The 24,336-nt window shown below is 40.3% G+C and overlaps 1 protein-coding gene across 1 annotated transcript in view; it reads left to right on the forward strand.

The window, feature by feature from the left end:
• LOC138510692 (extracellular calcium-sensing receptor-like) overlaps positions 1-24,336 on the forward strand; it is a 238,524-nt gene that overhangs the window by 13,545 nt on the left and 200,643 nt on the right. Inside the window, exon 2 of the mRNA XM_069626466.1 lies at positions 1,781-2,072. Within this exon, the coding sequence (XP_069482567.1) occupies positions 1,781-2,072 (292 nt within the window). The remainder of the gene's footprint in view (positions 1-1,780; positions 2,073-24,336) is intronic.

A 24,336-nucleotide genomic window follows, 5' to 3' on the forward strand; every position in this document is an offset into this window, starting at 1 on the left:
GGTTTGGGATAGGCCCGGGATTAGGGCAGGAGACTATGTAATTTATGGCGAGCTGGTAATGGGGTTGGAGTTAGGTTCATTTTCAATTGAGTAACAATCACATAGAATGCTTTAGCACACTGAAGGATTAGTGTTCTGTGAGAGTTTAGGGCAAATAAGGGCTGCAATTAGAGTTAGCAGAGGGTTTAGAAATGGAGTTTTGTGGAGGATTTAGTAGAGGTTTCTGTCATCGCTAGGGTTACAGCCCAGTACTTTTGTTTATTTAAAAATAGCTTTTTCGGCGACATTATTACTAGCAACATTTCCACACTTTGCAATGCTTGTTTGGAACGACTGCATTTTATAAAACACCTTTTTGCTGACTACATTTTCGCATGCTATATTTTTTTGGGGACATTTTCGCATAGAACCAAAGCAACCGCTGTATCTGTTGAATCACCAGATGACCTGACGTGGGGCGCAACGAAGGGGAGGAGTGTCTCCTGGCATGTTGCTCAGTACATGTTGTGAGACTGCTTTCCTTTTTGCCTCAGTATGGGTCCTGTCTCAAAGTCTGGTGATCTGTCATCATACAAACTATTGAGATGTGCAAGAAGACTCATTGTCCCTGAAAACGGATCGAAATATTGCTCAGCCTCCCAAGAAAATCATGTTTTTCATCAAAGGACTTTCAATAAAAAATATGTAGAAGATTCTAGTACTTCATTTATGGGCAATATTGTTGTAAAGCATACTCCATCATCACTCAGGTAAGTCTTTAAGAACATTGTATTCAAGTTATTTAGGTTTCTCAGTAAGTCCATTATATATTACATGGAGGACCTACTGGTGCCCAACACCCAGGTCCCATCTTTACAACTGACTAGTCTGGAACACTGATTAGGGCATTCTACCATCAATAGCAGTACAGATTCTATCAATGACGTCACACCCACTCTGACATCATACACCTGCTCAGAGATAAACACATAAGTCAGAAATAGCACACCCTCTCTCTTTCCCAAGCACCCTTGCTCAGTCATACAACACTCAACAGAGACACGTACACAGATTTTATTACACATTCATTCGTGCACACAAATTTTCCCTAAGAAACGGATTTTAACATCTTACACAATGATACATACCATATCATCTATCTCTATAACTACATTGCATAGCACCATTACCATCCATGGGTAATTTGTCACACACATACATACATCTTCACTAAACCTCATTCCACTTCATAGTGCTCATAAATACATCATGTTCGGGCCCTGTTAATTAATGAGGAGAAGGCGTTAGAGTTAGGAAATGGAGTTAGGGTGATTTTGGAGGATTTAATAGAGGTTTCTTTCATCGCTAGGGTTACAGCCCAATACCTTTGTTTATTTAAAAATAGCTTTTTGGGCGACATTATTACTGGCAACATTTCCACACTTTGCAGTGCTTGTTTGGAACGACTGCATTTTATAAAACACCTTTTTGTTGACTACATTTTCGCATGCTATATTTTTGTTAATTAATGAGGAGAAGGCCTCTGATATACAGAAGGTTCAGTAAATTGGGCACATTTCACTTATGAAGATTGGTGAGACAAGACTGCAAAATGTATGGGTGAAATCTCCTGATTAGGATGCTATAGAGACAATACCCAGTGAAGAGCACTTTTGTTGATGAACTTCTTGTGCATGCTTGCTATGATGGCGTGTCCCACCGCCTGCTACTAGCTAAACTGAACTGACTGGATATGTGTCCTCTTTAACTTATTCAACATATCTAATCTTGTAACTTTCAGACCATCCTTCCGTTATTTCCGGCACCTCATGGCTTTGGTCTTTGCCACAAAGGAGATCAACCACAACCCTGAAATCTTACCAAACATCACATTGGGTTATGAAATATATGACTCCTGCTCCAGTGTCACTAGTAGTATTCTGGGCACTCTGAGCATACTCTCAAACAAAGGAGAACCTGTTCCAAACTACAGCTGTCACAGAAAAAGTATATTGGCTGGTTTCATTGGAGACATTTCATCAGTAACATCTTACGAAATAGCTCAACTTGTCAAACTTTACAAGTATCCACAGGTAAGGTGCTTCGAAATAATCAGGCTGTGTTCATAGTTTATTATATTCCGCAATCATCCAATCAATCTCAGGAGTGATGTTAACCTTGTGACTATGTGGCTTAAGATATTATGTCAAAATATTTTTTTGAAATTGGGGGCATGGCATAATTAAATAAGTAATGCAATACCTGGAAACGTTCATTGAAAATGAATTAGCCAAAGTCTTTCTGTAGAAAGGGGATGCATTAAGCACCTTATTGGGAGACAGGTGTATGGGGGCACACAATACATGTCTTATGCCTTATTCATAACTTGACCCACCTCTTACCTGTCTCCAAACCTCACTATCCTGTATTCAAGACCACTCCGGTGAGCCCCATTGTGAAGGTAATGAATGTAGGGAAATTTAGAAAGCTAGGGCAGTATCCCCAAATACCACTAAGGGAGAAAGACACAAGGTTATAGTATCTGGCACACAAAAGGAAAGGCAGACAAAGGAATGCTGGCGTACAGTTATGTTTAGTTGTTATACTTTCACTTTTCCTCTTGTACACCAGCAGGGTTTTAAAACATTTCTTTAAAAAAAGGCAAAAACACAAGACAATATGTACAAATCAAACTAAGCAGTAGAAGCAACAGTGTGTATGGGCCCCAAAGCCTTTTATTCTAATTTGACCGGGCTACGCATGTCAGAGGCAGCCCAGCGTTGTCTTCAGCAGTGGGGGCCCCACACCACTATTCAACCTGCGCCATGTCTGCCAGGTGTGGCCCAGGGAGTTCTGGTAGGCCACCTGTCAAGGGGGTGGCCCCTTTAATGTCTAAACAGTCCAGGAGTGCTAAACATATTGGGTGCTCCGCGGCTGTGAGGAGCGTCATCCATTTAATGTGCCGGGGTCCGCAGCATAGCTGTTGGCCACCTGGGGGTGGCAGTGTTCACAGGTGCTCCCCTGCTAGTCAGACGAGTGCTGCGTGAAGGCCCAGGCGGAGACGGTGTGGAGCACCTGAAAACCCTTAAGGGGTCTTTACCATTATGAACACAGTTCTAGGCTCATGCCTCTAACGTTTATTTTTTATTTTTTAGTAACCTGAAGCACTGAAACCAATCTCTTAAGGTAAGCGCCTTGATACCTCAGGGGTTTGCGCGCTATATAAATAAACCAACAAACAAACAATCAAGCAGAGTAAAGGGACCCTCACGTAATCACATGACAGATCTGGCACCTGATAGGGACAAACATGGCAAAATCATTCAAGTTTAGTGTTGCAATTTTAATTCACCAAAGGACATACACCCACATACATGCAGACATACTAGAACTCACTTATGCAGCAGACCCATGGGCAGACATCCGTTCACAAGCACATTTCTTACTTGCACCCATGCATCATCACACTTATACCCACGCACTTGATCATCAGCACAGGTCACATACCCACACACGCATCAGCTCACATATAAACAAGCTCACTCTTCACAAGCACATTTCATAATTATGTACACACATTTACGCGCACGCACATGGCAGGCCACAAGATGCGGCTGGTGGAATGGAATGGGAGGGAAAGCACGAGAAGGAGGGGTGGGTGGCTGGATGGAGACCAAAGGAGTCACTCAAACTAAGGCTACAATTGTAACTTGAAAACTCATTAATAACGTTTTTTTATTTTTTTAAAGTACACCCATGCCAACAAAAGCATCTTTGAATAAGGTGCTCTCACTGGAAGTTCTCTCCCTCAACAAGAATTTAGAACCAAAAAAGGTTACTAGGTTCCCTAAGCTCACTACTCAAACAATGAAGTACATGCAGGGTTTGAAAAGTAACCAATGTGTCAACACATATGGGTGGTTACCATTTTGTTTTATCTATATTCACAGAGTTTGTGTTAGATATAACAATACAATTTGTAAATAAGTTTGAGCCATATTCAAAAGAATATGTGTTGCATATGGCAATGCAATGTACACATAAACATGAGCCAACATGTATTTCAAGCCAACGGGTTCTTCCTCAGGGCTCTTCAATTTCAAAATCTCAAATAAAATGTTGAATTATAACACGATCAAAACTTTGGTGCTGTCAGTAAAAGGTAATTGAAAAGAAACATTTGCAATAAAAGTATAAACCCCATTAAAAAAAAAACAATAGCAGGTGAATAAATGATGATAAATCAAACCCAGTTCCTAATCAAATTATACAATGAGACAAGAGATAAGAATGTAGAAGTAAAGTAACTCCAAAAGTGACATGTAGAGACATACATGGAGGAACAAAACAATAAGAAAAACATGGTTAGTTAAATAATAATATTACATCTTTCTTTCCTCATAACCATTCTCTCAGCTTGCCTGTGGTGACTGTATTATTTCACAAATTAACTTGGTGACGTTACACAGAATCCAAAGAACAAATCCTGTGGCCATGCCGCGAACACGCTGTGTCCGAGTGACAACGCGGAACAGCTGTTGCTGCTCAAACTGTACCTTTAATTAATATATAGACTACATAGTTTCTAATGTGATTGTGAATACTTGTACACAATCTCTCATATAAAAACAGTGCTCAATCTATGCCATTGGTTCATGCGCAATCTCCATACTGTACTGATGCTGCTATGCACGCTTGCCTACACTACAATCCTCCCATTCAAAAATACATAGGTATCAGTATTTTTCTCATGACATGCGAACATTATCAATATTGGTAAATATAAGAATATATGCAATACTCGCATGTTAACTTACTGAATAGTGTTTGCAAATCTCTAATGGTCACTTTTGATTGAATCTGAACGCCTATTGGGGTACCTACTAATATATCAAGAGATTGGATCATTCTTAATTTACAAGAATCAAGTGTGATAGAATGCGAGTGTCAGTTAAAAGTTACAATCCTCAGTTATAGTACACCTTGCCAGGTGCCAGGGGAGTTGCTAGGTCTGGAAAAGACCCGGGGCTACGCTGATGTCGGAACTGTTGGGACTGGGGGCTAGCTAGTCTTTTGGCTGTAGCTCCTGAGATTCTATCCGGGGCTACAACCAAAAGACCAGGGGCTATAGCCCCTTTACCCCCCCCCTAGCAACGCCCCTGCCAGGTGCCTTTGCCAAAATCAGGAATTGCTTTGTCATCAGTGGAGGTGAGACTGAAAACATGATCTATAAACTGTAGGAAGAGCATTGCAATGAAATCGAAAAACCTATAGCATCTGGCCTTCAAGCTTTCCAGCAGCAACTTAGACCCACCCCCTAAATATGGACCTTTTATAAGAAAATATGCGCTGTCAGGAAAGGAAGGTTAGCAAAGAAGATGAGCTCACGTGGCCTTGGATAGCCCTGGGAAAGCACAGTGCATTGCTTCAGGAATGGGTCTGGGTGAGCCTGTCCATAGAACCATAAACCCATCATCATTCTCAGATGCACCTGCTGCACCAAATCAAGTCACTAGAATATTCTCAAAGTGTCTAGACTCACAGTAGCCGAGTGCACACCTGCTGACATCCACCAACCTGAACAGTCTGTAGATGTCATCCTTTGTACAGAGGTGTATTGATAGTAAGTCTGGACTCAGCCCTGATTCCCAGCACCGCGGCCCCGCTGCAGTGTCAGCAGCTGATAGTGGGGCTGCTTATTGCCAGTTAGCCGTACATCAGCTGCAGTCACATATAAATGTACCAGCAACCCTGATTGCCAGTGGCCTCAAAATTCTGTGTATTAGTTAAATGTCTACGTTGGAAAGAGTGGTTACAAACCTAAATGATGGAATATAAGAAAGAAGATTGAACTCTGGACCAAGATGAGCACTTGAGCACCACTAGGGTGGGAAGGAGTTGGGGGCAGGTCGGGTGAGGCATGCGGCTGAGGCATGTCCCGATGAACGTTATTTCACACACATAAAAGGAAGGGAAAGCGTTCTCTGATTTTACAGCCCAAAAAAAGGGGGATTGGAGAACACTACCACTGTCCCTCATCGGAAGCACACCCTGAGCCTGTCAGGAAGTGCTAATCCTTGGTTGACGGTGAAGCACCGCCTATCTAAAAGGGAAAGGAAGAGAACACTGTCCCTCCTTAACAATATGGCATCATACGATTGCTCAATAAAAATCCAATCAGGAAGTGGCCCAACCAGGGTGGCCAATTATAACATTGATTAGGTGCCATTGATTAGGTGCAAGAGCCACATTGCCTAGGGGAATTTAACATATATTTATCAACCAACTTGGCAGTCTGTTCTCAGTACGTATTTATGGGTCACTTGTGGATATTAAAACCAAGACCCCCACATGGGGATCAAAAATAAAAGGCTTGTGGATGCCCTGTTACCATGAGCAAAAGCTGGCTAGTTCAGAGTCATGTATCCCAACACTATTCTAGGATTCGACTAGTACTGCTCAGGTCGTCTGCTTCAGGACCCAATAATTAGAACTTGGGTATTACTCAGTAAAAAATCTGCAGATCCAGTTTCATCATTCACCCCCATCTCCTATAGAAAAGGGGAGACACAAGGTCAAACCCATAGGCTCAAGCTGCATTAAGCATTACAGCACAGGGCTGTTGGTGGCGTCATTCATGCACGCTTCATGTGACTGTCTAATTTATGTGACTGTGAGTCTGTCATAATTGTGGACATCAAAACTACTCATTCTCAGGTATATACTCATCAGAAGGAATATACTCATCGAAGGGAAAGCCCTATATACTCATAAATGTTCAAAACAATCTCAATGTAGGCAATGGTACGCAACAAACGTGCTAGCAGCAGTTTGCAAAATACAGTCATCATCCAGTTAAGTGAAGGATGTTAAGCGAAGTGAGAAAACCCTGATGTAACTGTATCTGTTGACTGTAACTCCACATAGCCCCATAGTGCTGTCCACGGTACATCCTGGGAATATAGAGCAGGGATCCTAGGGGATGCTAAGTTACAGGTACCAAGTGCTTTATTGGGAAGCATAGTTTAAAACGGACAGAATTTTGGCCAAACTTAAATGCAGTTTCTTTTTTCTAAAATTAAACACCATTTAAGATGGAATCCGTGGCTCAAACCAGCATAGGATCATGCAGACCATAGTGCCTTCATGAAACATTATTGGCTGCTTAAGTATCCTTTGAAATTGCTGCCACATTGAGTCCTACAATATTTGCACAACTGAAAATAGCGCAAAGAATACATTCTATTCACAGACATGTGTGCAAAGTTTAAAACCCATGCAATTCCTTGTCTTAAAATGCACCGGTAGACCAATGTGTAAAGTGTAATGTGAAAGGGCAAAGGTGCTCTAAGATTATACCTTTTATTAGAGAATAGTACATCCTCTGCCCAAAATGTGTAGATCTGGAGGCAAATGAACAGGAATAGCTTGAAACTGTACACACACATATGTAGCTTGAAGTTGAGCCCATACATAGATTGAAAGTTGCACACACATGTTTATTGAAAGCTGCACACACATATTCTGAGAAGACTGCACGCACATGTGTTTAACAGAAGAGAGCACAATACCTGAGAGTATTCTTTTCCTAACTAAAATTGGTAGTAGGCAGATGCAATTTGTTCTTGCCTATATTTAAATAACCTACACATAGCTTATTAATTCACAAACACACATATAGGGAAACCATTTGAAGTTAATATCTGCCTACACATGCTAATTATCCAAGTAACCTTTCTCTGATACCCTACTTGTGTGATACTGGAGAAAATCAAGTGTTTTTGAAGAATTTTACAATGGCTGTATTACATGGCCTGCAATAGCGGCAATGTAGTTATGGTTATGGTTATGTAGTTGCTAAACCCATAGGAAGAGCACTTTTTGGACGGCTTATAACTTCGCTCCCCCTGGAGGAATCCTCACCAAATTTTGCAAAAAAATTATATGGCCCACTCTGAATTATTTTTGCAAAGTTTGGTGCGGTTTGATTGGCCATGTAGTTATGGTTAAGTTGCTAAACCCATAGGAAGATCACTTTTTGGGCGGCTTATAACTTTGCTCCCCCTGGAGGAATCCTCACCAAACGTTGGAAAAGGAATACATGGCCCACTCTGAATTATTTTTACTAAGTTTCGCAAGGTTTGATTAAGGGGAGGCAAAGTTAGAGGGGGGTCCCTGAATGTATTTTTTTCCCATAGATTGAATGGAGAGAAAATGTTGCGCACGCCTACAGCCCAAACTGCTGGATGGATTTTCACCAAATTTGTGGCAGGAGCGGCGGCTTGGTCCCAAAAATGTGCTTTTGTAAATTTGGTGAAAATCCATCCACTACTTTTTTAAAAAATCACGAAAAAGTAGTTGTAAAAAAATTAGTGGACACACTTCCCTGTTCGCTCTGCGGACAGGACACCGATTGGATAATCGGCTTGCGTCGTGTCCGCAGACATATGACATGTTTGCTGATTGGTTGGGGTGAAGCCTGAGGTGCATCACATTCATTCGATGTGCCTGCCATATTGCATCCGCAGACATCCGCGGCGTGGAAGTAACCATAAATCCAATTTTGGGGAGTGCATTGGTGTGTAGGAGTGCTTGGATAGGGTGGTGGAGAAAGAGATGGGTCAAATGATGTATTTGTTTAGGTGGGAGAAGGCCGCGGACATACTAAACACTGGGCGCGCTACTGGCTATTTTACTTTTCTATGATGTTGGTTTTGGGTCGTTAGTAGAGCATTGGGTGAAGAGGGTATGTATTTAAGAGTTTGTGCGTTGGTTGTAATGATCATTTTAGAATGTTAATTGAAGTGGATAGGTTGTGAGGTGGATGTGTTATGTGTTCAGGTTATGGTCAATTTGTAGGTGTTGTCTCATATGGGTGTGTAATGCTGTAATGTGTAATCACTCTACAATGCTACCAAACATTTTGGTTGTGATATGTGGGCTGCTTAGGGGATATGTTTTCAAAAATGTGAGTATTGATTGGCAGTAGTGTAATAGTGTTTATAGGATAGTGAGATGATGTGTGTTAGTTTGTTTGTTGGATTGTGTTCAGTTTGTTGGTATTGAAGACTGTAGGCATTTTGGGTTGTATTTATTGGTGAGGTGTTCGTTTGCATGACTGTGTAATGTTGCAGTGTTTGTGAGTCTAATTATTGTATGCTTACTGTTTCCATTGTTGAGGTTGTATGCTGAGTTTTGGCCAGGCCATGCAGTAAAGATTGCAGTGTTTGGCAACAAGCATTGCAACATAAGATACCCATGGAAGCAAACATTTTGGATTGTGGTCTATGGTCAAGTGTTTGCTTGAATGGGTGTGTTATGCTGTGCTGTTTGTGAGTTCAATCATTATATACTTACTGTTCCACTTTTTGTTGTTTTTTCATGACATGGTAGTTGGAGCAGATTTTTAAAAAAAAATACATGTTGATGTAGGTAGTTTATAATGAGCATTGCATTGCATAGTAGTCATTTCTGAATTTTTTCGACCCCCATAGTTAGTACTTTAGAAGTACTATAGTTAAAACTCTGCAATTTGCTCAGTTCCTGTGTTTGTTCATTAAATCATTGGGTCTGTGGGAAAATAAATTCCATGCTGGATTAAAAATAAATGGTGGTACAATATATTTCTTTCATTGATTTCAGTAGGAGGAAATGAATAGGTGTATGGTTTTTGATTTGGAATTGGTGGTAGTATTGTTGCAGATAGCAGTTGGTGTATTCTATTTGTTTATTTGTTTTTCTATTTAGTGGTATTTATCTATCTGTTGGCTTGTTGCAGACTTTTGGGGCAGTTAGATACCTGTTGGTGTATTCTAACTGTTTACTTCTTGTTTTATTTTAGTGCTATTCATTCATCTGTTTGCTTGTTGACTAATCTTGGGAGAGTTAGATACCTGTTGGCGTATCCTAACTGTGAAGTTGAAGTTTTGTTTATGTTCATACACAGATTACGTATTAAATTTTGGTTTTAAGAATATTAAGTAAGCATTCACAAGATTTGCTGGTAATCTCTGTTTTACAGTAATGGTAGTATCATTGCATTCGAACCATCCAAAATTCTTTTTTATATATACAGTGTACTGATCTGCATTGGTTGTGGCTCCTGCGTGGTAGATTATATATATTGTTGTAAAGGTGTTTCTTACCAAGTGATCCTTGACCATGTGTGTATCCAGTCAACTTACTGTTGTTCTTAGTACCATCTGCATTGTAACGTAAAAGCAATACTATTACATATTTACTATGTGTCTGTATTTGTAAAATAGAGAGATTATCTGAATTGCAGGTGGTACATAATCTGCTATGGTTTGCATTTTGTACAAGTTGCTGAAATGGAATGGATTCACAGTTAGGTATGGATAAATATACAAAGCGTTCATTAGGAACTTCTTCTTGTGCGACATGGCTGCAAAGAGTGCATGTATGTTTCCACATGCGTGAAATCTGGAAGATTTCATTTATAGGTACGCTTTTGTTTTCTAGTACTTGTAGTAAGTACAGTAGAATTTCATGTGGATATTCTTGTCTGTTTATAGTGAATTTGACTATTCCAGCACAGTAGTCCAATGCCCGCCTTATTCCAGAAACACTGTAAGCGTTGTCATGATTGTTGGTTGCATTTCTATGAAGTACTAACATTTGCAAACACAATTGGTCTGTCCCGCGTAAGTAAATGTTGTCAATAATTGGTGGCAATTGGAATAGAATATTGAGTGCTGCATTTGCGTAGCAATTTACACCAGTTGTATTTGAAAATTTGAATGGACCTGACAGTTCTGTGTCCAAGTCATTTGTTCGGCGTGTGTGTTCTTTCTTTGAAGAGGTAGTTGACTGTGTTTGTGCAGTACATTCTTCTTTGGTTGTGGTTCTTGATGAAGTAGTAGCTTCTTTTAATTTCTTTGGAGGAATTGCTATGAGATCCTGCATAATTTGAGAGTTAAGTAGTTTTCTTTAACAAAGTTTTGCTTTTTGCAGAACAGGATAGGTTTTTAGATGGGGGTATAGAGTGAACATATTCTATTGTATTCTAGAATGCAAGGAATATCAGCATTTACTTTACTTGCATCAAAGTTGATTAGAAATAGTCTGTCAAGTGTACGTAAGCGTGATAGTGCTACATAGCTCATGCCTTCTTAAAACACTGTGCTACCAATATCTATCAATGCTTTATCTAGGGTAAGACCTTATGATTTGTGAATGGTGACTGCATATGCTAGAGTTAGAGAAAATAGTTCTCTGCGCACATGCATGTCTTTGAAAAGAAGGAAGCGTGCTGTTGAGCGTCCTATCCTTTTAACTTCTGATAGTTTGCCAAAGAGAATATTGACAAACTGAATGTTGTTGTGACGTGGGTATGTCTGAAAGCCAACAACTGTACTAAGTGCTCCATTAACTAGTCCTTGGTCCACGTCAAGGTTACGTTTAAGCATTACTTGACAGTTTAAAGATAATTTTAATATTTTCTCCAAACCAGCTGTGTTAGAGTTAGAGTTTTCTAAGGTATTTAGCATTGTTGTCGCTTGTTGGCAAATGGGTAGTGTCATACCATGTATGTCCAGTTTTTTCTGTGAAGCAAATTTCAAGTATTGGTTGCATTTCTTTTTTTCAACATTGTTTCATTAAATTTTGAACAGGTTGCAAGAGTTGGCATCAAGGACATACACGTTACATTTTTGTGTGCTAATTGTTCCATGACATCAGTAGCACATGAATTATGGCCATAGAGTGCATGGATGTGCGCGGCTTTCAATATAGAGTGTGCTTCTTGAGATAGTACACCAACTCTAATACTTTACAAAATGTTGGCATATGTGAGGTCTGCAGAGTGACACGTTTTCAGTTAATTCTCTGTATTGGAAATGTTGCCAAAGGTTGACATTTCCTATGCTGCCAAGAGTTCGACGGCATAGTTTGTGCCTTAAGCATTTTCATTTGTTTGAAAACTCTGCATAGGTCCAATGCAGCTTCTGGAGAAAGTTTGTAATAGTCTATTTTGATTTGGTTTTCTACTGGAAGGAGTAGTAATCGGTGTAAAATGACATCGCCTATGTTGTAGGCAGCTAAGCCTGTGGGGGCAGTTACAACAGCTGGCAGTTTGTTGTTTGTCAATTGTTCGAGGAACTTGCTGATGATTTTGATTAAGAACGTTTTGCTTGAACCAGCTTGACCACTAAAGTATAGTAGTATAGGTTTGTAGTCTTGGCAGGTAACATTTTTAGTTTCATTCTGCACACCATGTTCAATTTGTTTTGTTATTTCTTGGAAAATGCCACTCTGCTCATTATTTAGTTGTGATTTTAGTACAGCAAAGTCTTCTGTAGATTGCTCATACTGACAATTGGTGTTTTCTACTTCTGTCATGGCTAATTTTGCCTCATTTGTATTAGTGGCTGTCCAAGTGGTTCTTGGCTTCCTTTTACAGAAGGTTGACTACTGTCAAGAGTGTCCACATCTAGTTGTGCCTGGAGTTCTTCTTCTTGTTGCTGTTCATTGTACAACATTGTTTTGTACTGTGCAAAGTTTACGTCTGTTATAGTGCTTTCATTTGCTTTGAAAGTATCTTCATAGGAGTCATAGGTATCTAGTAAAACTTCTTTTCTCCATGGTTTAAAATGTTGTAGCAGGGACATGTAATATAGTTCTATATGTTGAGGAATTTTTAATGACAATTTGATATGATTAATTAAGCTTCATTTGGTAAGTTTCACTAAGCTGCCTTCACAATTTTCCACTCTGTATCTACCTTTCTTCTCATCTGGTTTAATATTATTTTCGTATGTGAAGTTTTGGGCTAGGTGATATAGACACATGGTTTCCAAAGTGGTACTCCTGTTTGGGTAGTATGTGTCTAGTAAATTGTTTTTCAAAATGTCTTGGCTGCTGGAATAATTTTTGGCTATTATTTCTATGTCTTCATATGATTTCAGAAATCTTTTTCTAGATTTAGCAGGACCAAGGCTTAGCCATACTATATTTTCAGATTTTCCATACAAGGCAGTACTGGTTAAACAGTCTGCTGCTTCATAGCAGCCACATTCTCTATGAGAGAGCATTTCTATGCCTAAGCTGTACAATTTCTGTGACAGTGTTTTGTCAGATGATATGTCATCCCAGAGATCTTGGATCTCTGTTTTTTCTGCTTTGGTTAAGTATGCTTTGACATATCGTGCAACTGCAGTGGAATTGTCTGCAACATACTGCACATCTATATTTGCATTCCATAGGAGGGCAATGATTGTATTTTGATCCTTCTGTTCTTTTTATGTAATAGGTGTTTTTAGGTGATTTACCTTTGACACTGTGTCTAACTGAAGATATTAAGTTTTTTACTTCATGAAGTTGTTTACTTCACCTGTTGCTTGGTGTAGTATTTCCCTTCGTTTTTATATTTGCAACAACAATACTTCCCACATTTGTGTCATTGAAATTGTAAAATTTGTGCATGAAGGTCACCATGTGTCGTTTGTGAAGGGATTTCACAAGTGACATATTTTCTGATGAACTGCAAAACAGTGGAATCACTGTCCTCACCAAATTTAGGAGCATCTTTAATCCACAAAAGCATTTAGATGTGTGGTGCTCCTCTGGATTGGTATTCTTTTCTCCAAAAGAAGTATTGCACTTCTCCGAGGGGAGGAACAGTTATATTACAATTGAAATGCAGCATAGCAATGAAGCGATGATGGAAATATCTTGATACATTTACAGGATCTAGAGAGCAGAGTTCTCCTGGTCTTTTTATATCTATTATTGTTTTAATTTTGTGTGCCATGCGTAAATCTTGTAAATCTTCCCATGCTTATTCTGCACAACTTAATGTCCCAAACCGAATGGGTGAGCCAAGGTTTCTTATGATACAGTGTACATCTCTGTGACGTTAGAACCAGTATTCTTTTGTACCACGCCTGTTTGCTAAAAGATTTGTAATGCTTGACTGTAAAACGTCATCTTTTTCTTGCACTTTTTGTAGTAATTGCGTAGCTGACATATTATGAAAATTGGTACCTGATTTCAATGTGTGTGTAACTCTGTAGCATATAGTTGCTGGCTCACTTTCAAAGAGAAGGTAGAATATATATTCCACGTTTTGTCTGAATCTGGGGTCTTCAGAATACATTCGTAAACAGCGGTATTCTGATGCTGTTATTTGTGTGGGTCTATCATCGTACCTTCCTCCTTTTTCCAGTAGGAAAGAGTAGACGAAAGGCACGTGCTTCTATTCTTTTTTCCCATATGCTGATTGGAGATCCTTTGGCTTGTCGCATTTGGTACGTTTCCAGTGAGTCATCTATGGTGTCTTTAGAATGTAATGGGTGAATTGTATAATGGTCTAAAATATTGAATTCTGCAGCAGGATCTAGAAGTGGAAATTGACCAATTTCTGATGAGTGGTTCCCTCAGGTTTTCTTCAATATTTATTTCTTTGTAGTATTCATTGTTGTCTTTTAGATATTGCAGGGCTTGTCTAACTTTATGTAAATCCACAAGTTGTTGCCAAATTATTTTGCCTTTTTTAGGTACACCATTTACTAAGATAATTAAAGATTGATGAATTGGATGTTGCACTCCCAGAGTGTGTACATTTTCTTTGAGATACCTTTCGGTAATTCAGAGGGAGGTCGTTTTAGCTGTTTTTGGGTGAAGGCGTATTATTGCTTGAAATGGGTGCACTGTTTGAATTATGATGTTCTCATACAAGTTAAGTTGTTGCAGGGGTTTTGGTAGTGGGAATAATTCCAAGTTACTTGTGATAGCACTTGAAGGTTTTTGGTTGTTGTCAAGTTTTTCAGTGCAGTAACTGCAAAGTATTAAGGGATCAGTAATTTGTTTTTTTTTCTGTTATAAGATAGAGAGCTAATTGGAACCACTTGGAATCGTCACTGTCTATTTTGTGCGTTATCTCAACAGTGTTTGTGCTATTCTTATAAAAAGTCCTGCAGCAACACACACACATGGTTTGGTACTTCAGCAGATGTACTTTTAAACTTTAGTGTTTCTTTTTTGTTTGGGCGAAGTAGAAGGTTGGCATTTGTAAAGTTGTTGGGAGTCTGTTCTAAAGCAATTGTAATTTTTAAGTGGCTTTCACTTGCAAAATATTTTCTATGGATATGTTCTAGTTCTTTGAGTAGTTCTTTTGCTGTACCATATAGAAGAATGATATTTAAATTGGCTAGTGCTAAAGCAGTACTTTTGGCATAGTACAGTTTATGAACCGGATTTCTTATAGTTGTATGGTGTGTTGATATCATTTTGATATGGTGGAAGGTGCTTTTGCAAATAGGTCCAGAAATGCAGGCTAATGAATGTCCTTGTAGTCCCTTGTATTTGTGCACTGGAGAGGAGTCCATACTTTGTAATAGTTTTATTTTCAATTTCTCTTTGCCTTTCACATATTGATTGAGGAACTGGGGTAAAGATTTTAAAGATGTTTTGGCTATGTTACACATTGATGTGTACGGCCATTTGTATACTGGACGCATTGGTTAAGTGGAATGGAGAGTTGATACTAAGTCTTCTGGGGATATTTTTGTTAGCAGCATTTCTTGTTCCATAATGGTATTCTTAAGTTTTTCATACCCTCATCCACTGCTATGTATGGCAATTGCGTTTATTTGCTTTTGTTTGTATGCTTCTTCATTGAAATATGGTTCTGTGCTGGCGGTGTGAATACATTCACCTCCTCAGTCTTTTTTGTAGTTTATTACTTAGTTGTGTTAGTGGTTTCATTCTGTTTAAAACTAAAATAAATAATTTCCTTTTCAGAAGGATTGCACTGTCTATGAGAGCTTCTAGGATTAATTTTAGGATTAATTTTCTACGGTAGTTTTAAGGGTTGTAGGGTTGTGAGTGATTTCTCTCTACATTGGGATTTCTAGGTGCAGTGTTAGCACTAGTGGTAGCTGCAGTCCTGTTAATCACTTTCTGTTTCGTTTCACATTCTGAAAGAGGAGGCTAAATTTGTTTACTGGAAGCTGTTTTTGTTTTCGATTACTGACTGTATTAGCTGTTTTGTTTTAACATTTTGTGCAAATTACGCTAGAGGTGGATGCTTACTTTGGACACTTGTATTTTGATTATGTCTACTTTTCCGTTGCTTTCTACGGAGATGCTTTTTGGTAGGCATTTTTTGGGGTCTGTTGCAGAAAAAAAGAAAGTGTGGGCTGGGATGTTGTGCAATTTATGTGTTCTTTGTGCATGAGTGTCTAAGTATGATGGTAAGCATGTATGTAGAGGTGTGTGATTGTGTCATGGGCTGTTACTTCAGGTTTGGAAGGCTATTCTCGTATTTGTGTGGTACTATACTGGTGTTCAGGTGACAATACAAAGTATGCAGCTGCTGAGGGGCAAGCAGTAATGCTGAATCTAATGATGCAAGCTTAATACAATTGTTTCTTCTACAATACTAGAATTCTATACTGTTTGGGTAACAGTTAGAACATTAAGGCAGTATTGACTTAATTTTTAGGATGGAAAGAGTAGGTTTCTTCTGAGTTCTGGTTCGTACTTTAGATGCTGCTGGTTTTCAGGAGAGTGGTCTTCACTGCAATTGTGAAAGAAAGAACTTAGTAAATATGTGTGTTAATAGCAGTGTTGTTAATGTAGACATGATTTTTTTTTGTTTTTTGGCAGTAGCAGTGCTTTCTGATAACTATGCATAGCATGTAGATGCACTTTCCTTTGTCTATGTGCATTCTGTATATTTTACTTAGAACCTGTCAGTTGAGCGTGCTTTAGAAATGATTACAATAGTAAGCACACAGAGAGCACTTGGCTTTTTAAGGCGGTGCTATTGGATGTTAGGAGATAGGAGAAATAACTGTCTGCTTTTCTTGCTATTTATACAGGGTAAATGGCAGGAATTATCTGGAAAAGCATGCGATGTATGCATTTGTAATGGTGTGGCAAATAAAGTAGCAGGATTTGATGGGTTTAGCAGCTTATTACTCTTCGGGATGGTTGTAGGGAAGAAGGTTGAATTAAGAAAACCAGGAAAAGTGGCAATGGGACAAAGCATGTGTACCTGACTGCTGGTCATTAGCAAACTACTGGGTGATCCTGTGGTGCTTGGAGATGGGAGAGTCTGTAATAAAGTAAGGGTTGCAATTAAGGGTGTGGTGCTTGCATCGCAGACTGAAGAAAAGGGGGAGATGTTGTATGTGTCCGTCTACTACATTGGTCGTGCATAGTTGTATATGATGTGTTAGACATGGCTGCACCTGTGTATAGTTGAATGCTGTGGTGCATTCTAAAACAGAATGGGCAACCATCTGGTATGAGAGAGCTGTGAAGACTGGAATAATAGTTGTAGATGAAGTGATGCTGTTTCAGCTGGAAGCCTTTCAAATGATATTGGCTATCTGTGTGCATGAATAAAGATGCATGTATTCATCCTGGCTGCGTGTGTTTTTATAACACACTACAAAGCCTTCTCCCACAATTATACTGTTATTTCACACAACTTTTAACATGAAATGCCAGTTTGTTAGATAGGTGTGTGTGTTGTGTCTGATTACTATTATAATCATTTGTAAAGGAATTTCAAATGATAGATTGTGTAACATATCCAGATTGTATAGAAAGGACTCTGTATGTACATCCTATGCACTATAATGCATCAAATGCTATTATAGTTGAAATGTGGATAAATAGGAGGCAGTCTTTACACAAATGACAGAATGAATGAACAGAATAACAGTTTGCACATTACAGTTAGTAATATAGATAAATACAAATTTGGAGAGCAGACAGCTTTGGAAGCGACACTGGATCATAGCAGATGGGAGGAATGAGAGTAAGCTTTTTTTACAGGTTTAGATAGCTCTAGACACACGCTTCTGGCGGGTGTTACCGGCCTTGCGAGCAGCTGAATCACCCACCAAGTCCCTCATACGCCCGTTCACTTATATGGCCTCTCACCTTCCTTGGTGACACAAAAGGTTGGGAGCTATGGGTGATACAGGGTCAGTGGCAGTTACCCTGTTTATATGCATTTATACAAGAACTGTACATGTACTGTGCAGAAATCTAGGCGACTTTTGCAATAGTTGTTGATGTACACGCTTTGCAATCACAGCACAATTGTACTTTTTTTGTGTTTTTGGATGTGATTGGTAGATGGTTGTGTGATTGCTTAACAGTAGCCAATGAGGGAATGGTGAAGAGAGTGAAGCGGAAAGGGCAGAAAGGCTGCCCCAGTGTTACTTACGCGCTATGCGGACACTGCGGTTGTTCGCGGACAGGGCGTGCCACATCCGGGGCTTCTGAGCATGAAATGGGAGTGTATTTTGGGGATTAGCCAATCAGGTTTTGAGGTTATGCTTCGTATTGAGAGATGCTGTGTGTAATGAAGAAGGCAGAGGTGGAGAAAGTCAGGGTGTTGGTGCTTGGAGATATGTTTGTAAATGATTTGGAGCAGTTGCTAAATTGCTAAATGTGGCTACCAATTTTGACGTAAAAGCATGGAGGTGGTGTGGAGCACTGTGTCTGGTTCCAATTTGCATGTAATGCTAGAAGTTTTTCAGGATATGGCTAGGTGTAATAGTCCACATTTAGTTGTCCTACACTGTGGTGCTTTGCATTTGGGCTATGTCAGTGCCCCTACTTTGTTGCAAGATCTGGAAAACTTGGTTCAGGCAGTCTTTAAAGTACTTCCAAATGCCAAGGTTATTTTTTCTGCTTTGGCACCTAGAACAGTATGAGACAATAGTTCTGATTTTTGTCCTCAGCAAAAATGTTACTAGGTGTTTAATTAACCAAGGCATGTTCGCTTTTATGATTAGAGCTGGCATGTTCTTTTGCAATAATGACAACATTGATTCTGGTAATGTTGTTTTTTTTAAAGAAGATGGCATGTCGTTATCTTTTATGGGAAATGCCATGCTCTTTTTAGAACATAAGGATTGCTTTGGAGAAGCTAATGTGAAGATATTTGGAGGAAAATATGTGAGAAAAACAAAAAATTTACAAAATGATAGGTGTTTCTGAAGTAGCTTAAAAAAAACAAAAAAAAGGCTCTTTTCAGAGCCAACCTCAAAGGGGAAATGGGGCACATGATTAAAATTTTCATCCTCCACTCTCAGATTGTACCATTTGTTCATGGACTCCGCGGTTGTTCGCGGACAGCGCATATTACATACAGGGATTTTGAAGCAGAGAGACTTGCAAATGAGACTGAGACTTAGCAAGGCAAGGGATTGGTCAATAAGGTTTGCTGGGTGTGATGTGTAAGGAGAGACTTCATCAGAAAGTATTTTTCCTGAGAGGAGAGCAGATAACTATGGCTGTGTCTTTCAGAAGGCAGATTGTCTCGATTTTGGGAAACTAGTGGATAAATTGGTTGTAGGTGCATGCAGATCGCTGTGGAGTGGCTGCGCATCTTGGATTCCCTCATGTGGAAGTGCACTGGCATGGAGTGCGTGGAATAAAGTGGCAAGATTTGGTAACTCTTTGTGCTACTTTGGTGACACAGCGTCACCGAGACATTATTATTATTCATTGTGGAGGGAACAGTTTAGGATATGTCTCTGGTGTCTCTTTGCAATTTGAAATGAAAGAAGGACTTTAAGAAAGTCATGGACATATTTCCAAAGTCCCGAGTATTTTTTTCTCGTATTGTGCAGAGACAAATGTGGCTGTATTCTTCTTCATTTGGTCCACAAATGGAGAAAGCGAGACGCAATGTCAACAAGGCTGTTTGTGCCTTTTTGAGAGATGTTGGCATGTCCTCTTTTCACAATGAAAATATTATGTTTCGTAGTACACATTTTTCACAGAGATGGAGTACATCGTACTTATGCTGGTAATCAGATTTTTCTGCGAAATATACAAAATGCATTGCAACCCTTTTTGGATTTATAGTAATTCTTTTTCCAGTAGGTGTTAACCATTTAAAGTTTTGAAACACAAAAAAACAGCAAACGGCTCTTTTCAGAGTCACCTCTTCCTTTCAGAGATGAGTGCAATGGTTTTCATAGGGCAACCCCCAAAAAATATCGTTGTCCGTGAACTGTCCGCAGACTTCTAAAAAAAATACATAGGGCCCTGCAGCATTTCATTGGCACTTCTATTTTTGAACTGTGAAAGGCGGCTCTGAAAAGAGCCTTTTTTTATTGTTTTGTATTTTCTTTAGATTTTGCAGACATGACACATAAGGAAAGGACGGGAAGGGAGGTTAAGGAAGGGGCACCAACCACGGGGATAAGAAAGGGCAGGAGGAGAGAGGAAGACATAGGCTGGGCCTTAATCAGGTAGTTGGCAGTCCATCTCAAGCTCCCAGACCACAGCTCAAAAGCACTTCGAAGGGTCTCCCCCTACATACATATTACTGTGACCCTCGAAAGGTAAGGGTCTACAGAATCACGTATGGCCTGCGAGGCAGCTGGAGGGATGCGCTGCCCCACAGGAGTGTCTTTTGTGGTGGCAGGAGCAGAAACGGAGGATGCTGCAGAGGAACTCAACCTACTACGTTTAACGCAAAGTACAACCTTACGAATAGCCACACAATGGAACGACTTTAGGTGTATCTTCATTGAGGTTGTACCATAGCTGTACAAACCTGTTTTGCCACGACTCAGAACCAACTGGCATTGAATCCAACACACCTTGTTTGCTCGAGCTTTGGGTACTACATCAAGAGTAGTAAACAACCTCCACACCCAAGACTCCTAGTGAGTGCTAGTAGTAGGGACTTCGACTACCTCATACTCGTCATCCTCTTCATCCTCCACTGTATCCTCATGCCTGTTCCCCTCTGCAGGCCCTTGAGTAGGTGGTGGTGGTGGAGGGGTTAGGGTGGTGCTGAGACAGAGGTAGGACCATCAGCAGCTATGGATGCCATCAAGACAGCTGGCAGGAATTTTCCAAAAGGAATGAATGCAGTACCAAAAGCAGGTCCACCAAGGATCAATGTCCAGCATGGTGTGTCTTGCTTGGAAATCCAAAAGCAGAATGAGGATCCGCTCTGGGGTGTGGCCTTTCAAGAGGGTGCTGGGGCATGCTTCGCAAACTCCTGCGCTGTCTGCAAACACTTCGAACCCCAAAAAAGGGCTAAAATAATTCCAAAAAGTATGTAGATCAGTTGGGACATTGTCTGGGACATGTACAAGGCTGAATTTTTCTAGGAAAATACTTCGGATTGCTCAATGATGACTTTGCAGACACGTTTGAGAATGTGACGGGTGTCCATAGCACACCAAATGCACGGGGTCGGATGCACGCATGCGTGCAGGTGTTCTACGGATAGTGTTTGTGTCGCTGAACTAATTAAAAGTGTGACACATGTGCGACGGACAGTTATGGACAGGCGCATTGTTCATAGGACCCAAGGGTGTAATACGCATGTGTGCGGGTGTTCTACGTACTGTGAATGTGCGTCACAACTTTGCAGACATGCGGACGGGCTATGTGTTCTACGGACATTTTTATTGTAGTTGCAAACAACGTGAACAGAGGGTATGACATCAGTGATGTCATCAATGACATTTGTGATGTCATCTTTAATGTCCTGGGTGTTACTCTTAGCAGTGCACGTGGTGGCGCGAGTTATGGTTGCTTAGCTTACCATAACTGTCGAATTTCGGTTTTACTTGTAACCATAACGTCCCTTTAACAATGTTTTAACACTAGATTTCATACGTTTTTAGTAGCGCAACTTAACCATAACGTCCCTTTAACAAAGTTTTTTCACTGAAAAAAAAATATATATGAACGAACTGGCTGATAGGTGGCAATACTATCATTTAACAATATAGTGTTGCATAGATAGAAGCAATACAAGTGTATTATATATGTCGAGCACTTTTTACATAATAATATTTAATTAGAATTATAGAAACGTGAGATAAAAAGATAAATGTAGCCAGGGGACATTTTGTTTTTCTAACTAATTGTTTGAGAATTCTTGCATTTATCCAAATTTAGTTCTGCTAGGCTTGTGGGCAATGCTGAGATGCCTGCAAAAAACTTACCAGAGTAGCTTGTACCGCCGCTCTCAACGAATCCCTAAATATCTTCACTTTTTACTTTCTGGGGGCACAAAGGTGATCTATCCCAGATTCCACTGTATTTTAGTATTTTGCGTTACCCCCAATAAATTCTAATCTTCAAGTATCACAAGCAGTGCTTTAAGTGGAATGAGGATTCAAGAGGTGGGAGCTGCCGGGCAGAAGTGTAGCAGGATGTGCAGTTATATGCACAGCCACTTTGCTTCAGTGACTTTGTTACTTGAGGACCGCTATTTTAGGATCACTCTGTGGGGGTGGTGTTACAAGATTTGTTCTCAGCCCAGTGCGTGGCATCGAAGTGCGGAAGGAAATTGCTTCAATGACTTGTTGTGTGAGGACCGCTATTAAGGAGCACTCAGTGGAGGTGGTGCTACAAGAGTTGCACTCAGCACAGTGCTCAGAGTGGATGTGCTGCAGTAAAGTGCAGTCATCTACAAAGCCAATTTACTTCAGTGACTTTGGTGCGTGAGGACCATTATTGCAGGATCACTCGGTGGAGGTGGTGCTACAAAAGATGTGCTAAGCACAGAGTGTAAACGCAGGTGGAAAGTGACCTCATCTGCAATCCACTGCCAGCTGCTCAGGACATTATGTCCTAGCGCCTTGGGTCACAGAACTTTTTTGTCTCTACCTACCTTTTGCATGTGGTATCTTCAACGACTAATTCACCCACTTCAATTCATAGTCAGCGGGAATTCCTGACACAGAGTGCTTTAAATGTCAGAAAGAAAAATAGGTACTTCGGGGTACACTGCATATCCGGTGCCTAAACTGTCAATCTTTGCAGTATATAGCATGGCAATGGATGATTGATATTCAATATTCTGGAAAAATTACAGTACACATTATCGTGGCTATATTCAAATTCTTAGTCCAGAAAGTCAGATATACTACATGGGTGATTCCTCAAATTCTCTCCCCCCCAAGAAGACATAAATACAGATATGTATTGAGTGTGGTAGGCCAGCAACCATTACGTAGGTGGTGACAAGTGTGGTCACAACAAAATGTATCAATGATTAAACAAAAGATTCATCCTAACATCTGGATATACACTTTTGATAGCTATAATGAAGTTTAGAAGTAGCGGCATATGTAATATTCTCTTATGGAGCTAAATTGCAAACAAAGTGTCAACTATTCAATTCATGCTATCATAATAGAGTTATCTCTTCATAGTGTGACAATCTATCAGTATAGATCACATTTGATATGTTGGTTGAATCTGTGGTCTATGAAAACCATTTAAACAGGAGGAACCTAGTGTATAAAGGAGTTCATGGAGCACTCCTCATTCAGGCCCTTGGGGTGTACAGTGTCCAGGAAGTAGATCCAATATTTTTCTCTTCGTGACAGAAGAGATTGATAGTCACCACCCCTTTGCTGTCGTTTGACAACCTCTATTACCTGGAACTTCATCTGGGCAATGATGTGGTGCTGTTCTGCAAAATGTCTTTCTACTGGAGGTCTGACACTCCTGCATCTTATGTTCGATTTATGCTCCGTCCATCTATCTTTGATGGGCCTCATGGTCTGTCCCACCTATAGTTTCCCACAGGGGCATTTGATGGAATAGATTACCCCTGATGTCAAGCAGGTGGAAAATTCTCTCAGTTTGATTCTCTTTCCCGTTTGAGGATGGGCGATGGTATCTCCTTTAGTCACGTTATTGCAGTGTGTACAGCTTAGACAAGGGCATGTTCCCTTTTTCCTTGTCTTGAGGAAGAGTTGTTTTTCCTTTTATGGTTTCTCCGCCTTCCACCAGTTTGTCCCTTAAGTTCCACGTATAGCCCGGGCCTGGTCCTCTATGGCAGCGGCCAGGCGGGACAGAGATGAATGCGTCTGCAACATGAAGCCTCAAAGGTCCGCATTCAACACCTCGCGGAATGCACGGAGTTCCTCTGAGATGGCATGAGTCAACAGTTGCATCTGCTGTTCAAACTGTGTATTACGGGCTGCTGTCACGACCCTCGCCCAAAACCCTGTCTGGCAAACCCATTGGCCAGGTGGAGTCAGGACTCAGGCCTCTAGAGCCTGGAATCCTCATCAAAAGCCCTCATGGGGCCAGTCCTGACGCCTGTGGCGCCAGGCTCATACACCATGAAAAACAATGTGCTTTGGAACTACTCTATCGTATTGTCAGCCAACATGGAGGCATCCACATAGCTTGGTTCCGAAGAACCAAGCTATGCGGTCTAGTGTTTTGGGTGTGGTAGCCTTGGCACTACTTTACATGGACTGTTTTGTTGGGGCTATTTAAACCACACCCGAGCAAGACAACACGCTTTGCGTTACTTTGCAGCTTGCAACGTGACGCTCACCGTGTCCAGCTATTCCCTCGAACCTCGGAGAAGCA

Source organism: Ambystoma mexicanum, chromosome 6p (genome assembly GCF_040938575.1).
Source record: "Ambystoma mexicanum isolate Mex_15411 chromosome 6p, UKY_AmexF1_1, whole genome shotgun sequence".
Classification (NCBI taxonomy): domain Eukaryota; kingdom Metazoa; phylum Chordata; class Amphibia; order Caudata; family Ambystomatidae; genus Ambystoma; species Ambystoma mexicanum.